Genomic DNA, 10,000 nt, shown 5'->3' with positions numbered 1-10,000 from the left:
CCCCCTCTCTTTCACTCCTCCTCTTCCACATTGCTGTTTAATGGCTTCTGCCAGCCAGGAGTCGTTCAACCAGGACCCCATGCTGCGCCAGTCTGCCTGCCTCAGCTTCCACTCCTCCCCCTCCTCCTGTCCGCTATCTATTCCTCTCTTCCTCTCTGTCTCCTCTCTTCTCCTTCTCTCTTTTTCTCCTTTCCTCTCTCTCTCTCTTTTACTTTACTTTCTCTGCCTGGCTCCCTTGCGCCATCTCTCCCTTTCCCCTCCCTTCTCAGCCCTCTCTCTCTCCCTCTCTCTTCCTCTCTGTCACACTTGGTCCCTCGCTCCTTCACTCTTTCTTACTTCCTCACCTCTTCCCTCATTTCGTTCTTAAGTTGTTTCATTCTCTCTCTCTCTCTCTCTCTCTCTCTCTCTCTCTCTCTCTCTCTCTCTCTCTCTCTCTCTCTCTCTCTCTCTCTCTCTCTCTCTCTCTCTCTCTCTCTCTCTTCCCCTCTTCCCCCCATGCTCATTCCTCTACTTTGCTCCCTTTTTTTGTATGCGGACGTCGTTCTCTGCTATATCTGGGTCACTTTCTAGCGTGCCTGTGAGAGCGAGTGTACCAGATGTATCATGTGAGGGAGGAAACGTGTGTGCATGTGTGAGAGTGAAATGGTGGAGGAGCTATGCAAGTTTGTGTGTGTCTCTGTGTGTGTGTATCTGCTTGTGTGTGTGTGTGTGTGTGTGTGTGTGTGTGTGTGTGTGTGTGTGTGTGTGTGTGTGTGTGTGTGTGTGTGTGTGTGTGTGTGTGTCTGTGTGTGTCTGTGTGTGTCTGTGTGTGAGTGTGTGTGTGTGTGTGTGTGTACATGGGCTCATTTGTATGTAGGGGAGAAGTGTGTGTGTGTGTGTGTGTGTGTGTGTGTGTGTGTGTGTGTGTGTGTGTGTGTGTGTGTGTGTGTGTGTGTGTGTGTGTGTGTGTGTGTGTGTGTGTGTGTGTGTGTGTGTGTGTGTGTGTGTGTGTGTGTGTGTGTGTGTGTGTGTGTGTGGGCACATTTGTATGTGGAGGAGAAGTGTGTGTGTGTGTCTGTCCCCTCCACATCGATGGCGTGTTTCATCTCGGCTGCCTTTGATTGCTTCATCCCCTCTCGGCTCGTCAATATGATCTACACTACAACACTCCGTGCCCCCGTCCACACTCAATAGTCAACTTGTTTAGTGTGCTGGCTGCTTCAGTAGATCGGCCTGCTGCCACGATGGCACACGCTCCGCTGTGCCGCCCAGTAATTGCCACGTTGGCAGAAACACTTACCCAGATTTAAAGTGCACTGGAGGAGGATGCTCTTTTATTTGCTTACCTCCTCGGCTCGGCTCATCTTCTCTCTTGGACTACATTGACCTGGCTGACTTCATGAGCACGGCTGTCACTGAGAACCGTGTATTGAAGAGGGATGATTGAGCGTGGTGGCTTGTATAGGTGATGTGGCGCTGTGACTTTGGCGGGGGATGGAGAGGGAGAGGAGACTGCTTGAGAATATGTATCACTGTCATAGGGAGCCTAAGTCACTCCCTCTCATAGGACGAAAGATTGACAAAACAACCAATCAGTGTGTGAAAAGGGTCTTTTCCTTGACTCACATTGGGTGTTGGAGGACGTTCTTTAATTTGCTTACTACTTACTCCGACTCGTCTTCTCCATCAGACTGCATTGTCCAGGGTGACTTTAGCACTGCTCCTGTCATTTGTTAAGACAGGATATGGATTTGGATAATGTAGGATAAGGTTAAGGAAATGGAAATAAGTTCTTTAAGCTTCTTTCTTTGAGCTATCGGTTTAATAACATGTACGTGCAAAGTTACATCATCAATATGTATCATTAATTTGAATCTCCGTACATTGTCAATAAGAAATATCAATCCATTGATTAATCAATCAATCAATCAATCAACAGTTGGAGTCTGGCCTGCATGGCTTGCAGTGGTGCATGAGTCTGCTTCAGGTCGTGTATCATTGCTTGTGTTATTGAGAGCCATGTGCAGGGTTGGGAGTGAGTGAAGAAAGATAATTGAACATAAGGTCTAGTGGGTGACATAGTATTGGTCGGGGCTACACGCCTTATGACTCAATGGCAGTGATGGGATTGGGGGGGTGGGATGAGACTGCCCCAAAGCGTGTATTATTGATTTTGTGTGGGATCTTGTGGGTATCATAGTCTGGCCAGTATACAGGGAAGCTGGCAGTGGGGCGACAAACGAACCAGTTGTCCTGGGCCCAGAGACAGAGAGAGGGGGCCCAGAATTGGGTCCTCATTGCATCGTGTGTATGGGGTGAGGGGCCCTTTTGGATGACTTTGCCCGAGGCCTGGCCAAAGCTGTCAGTGGCACTTGTTGTATACATGGCTTATGGCTCTATGGTGGGGATGGGGGTGGAGGTGAGGCTGCTCAGGAGCGTGTATCATTGCTGTAAACAACTTTACGATCGTAGAAGGTAATTAAGCGCGAGCATTAGCCTAATGGTTTCTGGCCATGACTAATTTACTGGAGGACGCTTTATTTTCCTCACCACACTTCCTCAACACACAAGACCTTCCTTCCTTTCTTTCTTTCTTTCTTTCTTTCTTTCTTTCTTTCTTTCTTTCTTTCTTTCCTCTGAGCTATGAAGTTCTTCATTGTTGTTAGCAGGGCATAAAGGATGAGGTACCCATTACCCAATCCCCACCCTAGACGGTCTTAATGCTGATACCATCTCACACGTGTGGTGCCTTCAGCATATCATCACTCTTTAAACGTTCTCCAGCCAGCTAACTTCATAGCTCCAGGCACACCCTCAGAGTGTCTTTAATGTAACAGGTTTTTGAAATATTCTCTATACAGTGGTGTCTTTAATGTTCTTTAAACATTCGCCAGACAATCTCAATCCTCTGAAGGTGGTGTCTAAAAAATAACGTGGAGGGGGCAAAGCTGTTTTTATTGTCAATAGGTGTTGACTTGGACTAGATTAACACTTATTTATGAAAAAAAAGGACTGCAGAAAGTGTTTGTTAGAAAAAAAGACAGAGAAAAAACACATCTGCACATCTCCAACGCTCTGGCTAACTTGTGAAAGTTAAAAAATCAATGCAAGTGCTGGATAACGCAGAGGTTTACCGCACACTTGTTTGACTTTTTCCTCATTTATTCAGAATGAATAACGCATTTCGTCTCTGTGCGTCGTCAGGTTCACTCAGGCATTCAGGCACTGTGCCTAACTTGGTTAGAAATACCGGACTGTCTCTTTAACGTTGCGTAGATGTTCTCCAGCCAGTCAGCTTTGCAGCTCCAGGGGCCCCAGCAGGAAGAGCCGCAGGTGCTGTCGTCTCTCTCAGACGCTCCGCTAATAAAAGTGACAAATTAGAAACACGTCCAGAGACACTAAAGGCTTGTGATCGATTTTCCAACGCAACACAAATAGTCCTCAAATGAAAACACACACAACAGACTCGAGAAATGCATAAAAAGACGCGCACACACACTCACACACACACACACGCACACACACACACACACACACACACACACACACACACACACACACACACACACACACACACACACACACACACACACACACACACACACACACACACACACAGAAAGCACACAAAGTGTAAATGCACATACAAAAACATACACACACCGTCAGCAAATGAAAACCCAAAATAGGGACAGGCTCTCAAATAGGAAACGCACACACACACACACACACACACACACACACACACACACACACACACACACACACACACACACACACACACACACACACACACACACACACACACACACACACACACACACACGCATGCAGGCACGCAGAAAAGTGCACACACACCTTCTTCACCTGTGTGTGTCCGGCATCCTGTTGTTGTTGTGCATCTCAGAAGAGGAAGGAGAGGAGCTGGATCTCCTGCTATTTGAATAATTTTGGTTTACATATGCGGCTGCATTTGCATATCATTTGCATGTGGCACTTCTCCCTTTCTGCAGAGATGTCTGTCAGGGGAAGATGGCCGTGATAAAAAAAGAGCCCTGGCAATTTGTGTCCCTCTGCATATCTGTGCGTGTGTGGGTGTGTATATGTGTGGACTTGTGTTTTGCTTAAAATAACTGACAAAAACCAGTAATAGTAATGTTTTGACAATGTGATAATAGTGTAGAACACTTTTAAACGATTTCTAATATATTTATACAGATTTGAACATGTTAATGATGTTGTTTGGGAGGGGTTAACAGTGGAGGTGGGGTTCCGCGATGCTGCCACCCCCTCTGGGATGCCATCTAGGGGCCATTGCCCGGTTGGCCGGCCCCAGGACCGCCCCTGTGTGTGCACTTTCTCAGGTGAACCTCAGACAATTGGCTTTGCACGGCAACCTTCAGAGCTGTTGTGTGAATGTGGGAATGCGTATGTGTGCAGTTATTTGTGTTCAGTTTTAACAGTCTCAACTGGGCAGTTTTGATTACCGTCCTTGGCCATCTGACAGTGCCAATTATAACTGAACGGCAATTTGATGAATCACCAGCAAGTGCATAGCACATATCACTGTATCAGATATTTTAAACACATCAGTATTTTTTTTGAATATTGAATTGAATACTGAAATGTGGTGACAAATTTTCATTTTTTTTGCAAATAATGCAAATAATGGGGTTGGCTATAGCCATTATTAATTAAAATACCCCAGATTTCTTTAAAGGTGCACTGTGTAAGCTTAATATTTTTAGTGTTTAATTTCCAGAATTCATGCTGCCCATTCACAAATGTCCTTTTTGAGCAATAGTGGAATGTTACTTATAAAGTATTGCATTCCTGTGTTCGTCAAGTGTGCTGAGTGTGTTCTCTCGTTAGATGTAATCAATTGACGAGACAGTTTAAGACTCAGAAAAACTGAAAGGACACGTAAATAAGGCTACAAACATAATTTAATAATAATAATAATAATAATAATAATAATAATAATAATAATAATAGTAATAATAATAATAGTAATGATAATAATACATGATGACATTTTAAATGTGAATTAAATTAAATGTCTTTAGCACATACTAGTCAGGATGGAAGCCCATCTCTCTTGCCAAGTCCAAAATGCCAGGAATAGCCTCAAGTTTCTCCATAGCATCCTCAGGAAGAACAATATCCCCAGTGAGATCATCCAATGCCTCTCCTTTCCAGCTCCTGTCTTGGATGCTCTCTGTCTTCTCCTGACGCTCAGTAGGGCACACTGACTGCTTCATCAGCTTTTCAATGTCCTCAGCCTTACCCCTCAGCTCTCTGTACTTGACCATCATTTCACCATGGAGATTGATCATCTTAAGAAGGTCCTCTCTGCTGTAGTGAATTTCAGCGGTCTGAGAGTGAGTCAGGGCTCCACCAAAGGCCCGAGTGGAGAGGCTCGCAGGAGCTGCAGACATGGACGACATGACGTCGACCCTTGGAGCTGCTAGTCCTCTGTGGGTCATGATGCTAGCCGACTGGGCTGGCTTGATGCTCTGATGACCATGGACACCCCCAGCTGGCAGATTGAGATTCCCCACAAACTTAAGAGGTCCAAACTGGCTCAGCAAAGCAGCTGTGCCATCAGATGTAGGGATGAGGTTGTTCATGCTGGATGGGCAGGTTGTAGCCATGTTGGGAAGAGCAGGCCCGGCAAAGGAATTGTCCTTCCTCATCGGAGTCACCACAGGTCCGGTGGAGGCCAGCTGGCTACCTCTGACACTGGTGGACTGAGGGTGGATCAAGTTGCCCACAAATCTCAGGGTCTGAGGTGCTGAGGTTGGCAGGTTGGTCATACCATGGTACTGCTGCTCCTGGGAAGCGGCTTGCCCCTTTTGGTACTCCTTCCAGTACTTGCCTACAAATATACAGTAAGTATTAGGATCACATGTAACATAGGTAAAGTTATTGATAACATTCAAAGTAAGAAAAGATTATGTTCTTACTGGAAGAAAACCGTGTTGCCCGCACATATTTGTATGGATGCTCAGACTGAGGCCTCCAATGAGAGGCCATGCCCATTTCTTCAGCAGAGTTGACATGGGAAAAGACTCGCTTAGAACGAGTATGGCGTTCAGCCCCAATCCATGATCCACTCTGGTTGAAAGTTTTCGGACAAAAAGCCATTGAGAATCCTTAGAAATCGCTCAGAAATCGCAGAGGTTTATCACAAGTGACTTGCCTTCAGCTTGCTCATGTGAGAAGTGACTTGATTTTGCCAACATTCTAGTTTGAACATTCTATTCCTCTAAAATTCTAAAGCTCATCATTCTAATGAAAACATTTAGGTTGCCTAGCGATTATGATGTCACCAAGAATGCTCATTGCAGGAGGTGCAGTTCCTGTTGGCTGAATTTAACTCATGGGGAAGAGATTAATAAATAGATAAATAAATAAATAAATAAATAATGGAGAAGTGATAATATGAATGAATGAATAAATGAATGAATGAATGAATGAATGAATGAATGAATGAATGAATGAATAAATAAATAAAAGTAATTATCATTATCATTATCATTATTATTATTATTATTATTATTATAATTACTATTATTATTATTGTACAATTTTTTGTGGCTTTTTGGACCTTTCTTTTCAGAGGGTAGTGTGAGAGCAGACAGGAAGTGAACGGGAGAGAGAGAAGGGGAGGGATCGGCAAATGACCCAGGCCAGAATCAAACCTGGGTTGCCAGTGTAGCAGCCCAGTGCCACACACTGTTAGAGCCAGAGTAGGGCCATATAATAATAATAATAATAATAATAATAATAATAATAATAATAATAATAATAATACATTAAACAGTTAGCTTAGTTTACAATAAGCATTCAATGGCAAATGTAACTGGCAAAGACCACTTCTCTAGCATGGGCCAAAACGTGCATAAGATTTGCAAGATTTGTATCAGCCACACCACTTCACCAAACCACTTCACCATTAGAATGGGCAAAGATTTGATAAACTTTACGCCTTTCAGATAGGTAAAACTAGCACAGACACAGTCTTCCAGCGCTAAGTCTAGTAGGCTACTATATTTTAAATTGTCTGTTTGTGTGTGTGTGTCCTGCGTGGGTGTGTACGTGTGCGTGGGTACGTGTGCATTTATGTTTATAGTATGATAGAAAGAGAGCGTAATAAGGATATGGACTTTTGCCTCGCCTTCATAGCAAATCTTGAACACCAAATGATGGATTTGGAGGTTGTGTGTGTGTGTGTGTGTGTGTGTGTGTGTGTGTGTGTGTGTGTGTGTGTGTGTGTGTGTGTGTGTGTGTGTGTGTGTGTGTGTGTGTGTGTGTGTGTGTGTGTGCGTGTGTGTGTGTTTACAGGGTGACAGATGGAGGGAGAGGGGTGGAGAGATCAGGCTCTAGCAGCCCTCTGATGAATGATTTGCCCCTCTGATTAGTTGCAGCAATTTTCTGGCCACTGTCGTGTAACACTGCACAGCATAGCACACACAACACGCACACACACACACACACACACACACACACACACACACACACACACACACACACACACACACACACACACACACACACACACACACACACACACACACACACACACACACACACACACACACACACACAGAAAGAAAGAAAGAAAGGAGTCCAGTGTGAGAAGATAAATGTCTCTTAGGGCCCCCTGGTGTGAAACCGCTGACCGGACTCACATGGTTTAAACCCCTGAGCCCCAAACCCACTCACCTCCAGAGCATCTCTATTGCAGCCGTGTGTTGCCTCAGGAAATCGGATGTGTGGATGCACATGCCTGTGAAGGTTATTAAAAAAATCGGAAGGTGAATACAAGATGTATGTACTGGAAAAAAGTAATACCCAGCCACGCACTGAAGAGCTCCCCTGCTATTTGATAAAGTACGTCCCCTGCCTGTGAAGGTTCTCATTCAAGCAGATTCATCATGTTTTGAAAGGAGTTAGCTGTGAGCAACTGGGCATGGAGTACTTCCATGTGTTTCAATGTTTGCATGTGGTGCATCAATGAGGAACGGACTGTGTTCTTGACAATGAAGGGACGATCCGGAGCAGCACAGAAGTAGTTTTTTCTGTTTTTTATTTGGTGCACATGTAATGGATGCCAAGTTATAGTTTGGCGGTAGAATGTTTGTAGACCTCCCTCTTGAAGCCCCGTATACACGCAGGGCTGAATTATCGTCCGAAACCTGTAAGTCATAGGGCTTTCAGGACGACTAGAACGGAGCCGGTGTCTGTGCCCGCACGTTCTGCACTTAAGTGCTTATATGCGAACCGCCCGTGTTCATACCAGGCTCTGAACTTTTTCTGCACGTGACTGTGTTACCCGTGTAGCCACGCTGTCGTCACGGTTCGCGGAGAAAAACCTAGTATTTTGCGGTTCCGTTGCGAACCAACTTTCCGGTTCGCTAACGCTAAAATCTGTGGCGTGAACACGCCGGCCGGTTCACGGTTAGGTGTGGTATCAGTGGTTTGGCACCTGTGCTCCCATGAATGAAGCCAAGGACAGCACTCTTCAGATTTCGTTTTATTACCTACAAACATTTCGGGCAGAGCCCTTCTTCAGCATGTAATGTCGATTGTTGTCCTTTGCTTCATTCATTCATCTATGTTTTATGTGGGATTCATCACCCAGTTAAAAACTGTGATTATCATCAGGTAATACCCGTAGTGTGAGCGTGTCTCCTCCACTTTTCCAGGTTGCCTGTTATCTCATTCCAGAGGGATGGTGGGTGGTCACGACTTTAAGTCCTTCTTGGCGGGCTACACAGGATGACCTTGGTTACACACAACATACAGTACCAAGGAGCTAACGTTTCAATGTCAAACCACCTTCATCAGAGTCCTTGATGACTGGTGTTCTTCTTTGAGCTTGAAAATGGTTCGTTCCTCATCCAAGGAGCATCGTCTGATGATATCGTTGATGGAGAAAGAGAGAAAATTAAATGCTGAAAAGGGGAAAAAATATGGCAATGGGATGGATGGGAACGCCTGATGGATTTCTGTGTTATGGTGGTTACAATGTATGGGTAGTAAGATACACCTTATTCATCATTTTTTGCTCTCTTGCTCTCTACAGACTTTCACATGGGCGTTAACTGGCATCTAAGAGTTTTTTTAAAGACTGATATTGATGGATCGAATTAGAAGAAAGAGAAAGAAAACAAGAAAGAAAGGAAGGAAGGAAGGAAGAAAAAATCTGATGGACACACACACACAGGCACACACACACACACACACACACACACACACACACACACACACACACACACAATGAGGTGTTAGAAGCAGCATTGTGCTGGCCTTGTTGGAAGCAGAGCAGAGGAGAAAAGAGATGACTCACAAGTCTCACTCGCTCTATCACTCACTGGCTTAATTAGGCACATTAACGATCACACGTGAAGCTTAATGTGACTTGAACGTGTGTGTGTATGTGTGTGTGTGTGTGTGTGTGTGTGTGTGTGTGTGTGTGTGTGTGTGTGTGTTTTTGTGTGTGTGTGTGTGTGTGTGTGTGTGTGTGAGAGAGAGAGAGAGAGAGAGAGAGAGAGAGAGAGACAGAGAGAGAGAAAGAAAGAAAGAAAGAAAGAAAGAAAGAAAGAAAGAAAGAAAGAAAGAAAGAAAGAAAGAAAGAAAGAAAGAAAGAAAGGAAGGCGGACTCAAACTTAATGGTCTTTCAGCCGGTCACCTTCAGTATCAAAAGCAACCCCGCTGAGTAGATTTTCACTTTTATTTTATTTCAATAGGTTTCTTTGAAGTCAGTTGGCATCAAGTTATTTTTGCCATTTTTATCACTTATCCATGACAGTAATAAGCAGCTGTTAAGAGCCTTGTGAAATGGCCCCCTAATCACGTTGTATTCTTCATTCTTACTTTCCTTCAGCGGATTCATTTTTTTATTCCTCCAACAGTCATTCTGTTCACTAGGGCTGTAACGATATATCAAACCGAGAAATCGACATATGCAGAGTCATGATACTGTATCTCGGTGCAAGAAGGCAGTATCGTGATA

General features: G+C 44.4%; 2 protein-coding genes across 2 annotated transcripts in view; one reads left to right on the top strand and one right to left on the bottom strand.

The window, feature by feature from the left end:
• Window positions 1-10,000, top strand: part of LOC134439462 (amyloid beta precursor protein binding family B member 2-like) — a 93,172-nt gene that overhangs the window by 54,006 nt on the left and 29,166 nt on the right. The window lies entirely within an intron of this gene.
• LOC134440637 (uncharacterized) lies at window positions 5,052-6,211 on the bottom strand. The gene is made up of 2 exons (XM_063190761.1): window positions 5,946-6,211; window positions 5,052-5,857 (listed from the first exon to the last, which is right to left on the bottom strand). The coding sequence occupies exons 1-2, from the start codon at window positions 6,124-6,126 to the stop codon at window positions 5,052-5,054; spliced, it is 987 nt and encodes a 328-aa protein (XP_063046831.1). The 5' UTR covers window positions 6,127-6,211.

This window comes from Engraulis encrasicolus, chromosome 23 (assembly GCF_034702125.1).
Source record: "Engraulis encrasicolus isolate BLACKSEA-1 chromosome 23, IST_EnEncr_1.0, whole genome shotgun sequence".
Taxonomy (NCBI): Eukaryota; Metazoa; Chordata; class Actinopteri; order Clupeiformes; family Engraulidae; genus Engraulis; species Engraulis encrasicolus.
The sequence above is the reverse complement of the archived record's forward strand: the minus strand, read 5'-3'. Positions and strand labels throughout refer to the sequence as shown.

Bases quoted from the DNA above. Each gene is read 5' to 3' on its own strand.
- LOC134440637 (XM_063190761.1), bottom strand. From the start codon at position 6,126: ATGGCTTTTTGTCCGAAAACTTTCAACCAGAGTGGATCATGGATTGGG. The intron at 5,858-5,945 runs GTAAGAACATAA...GTATATTTGTAG, and splicing joins GGCAACACGGTTTTCTTCCA to GCAAGTACTGGAAGGAGTAC.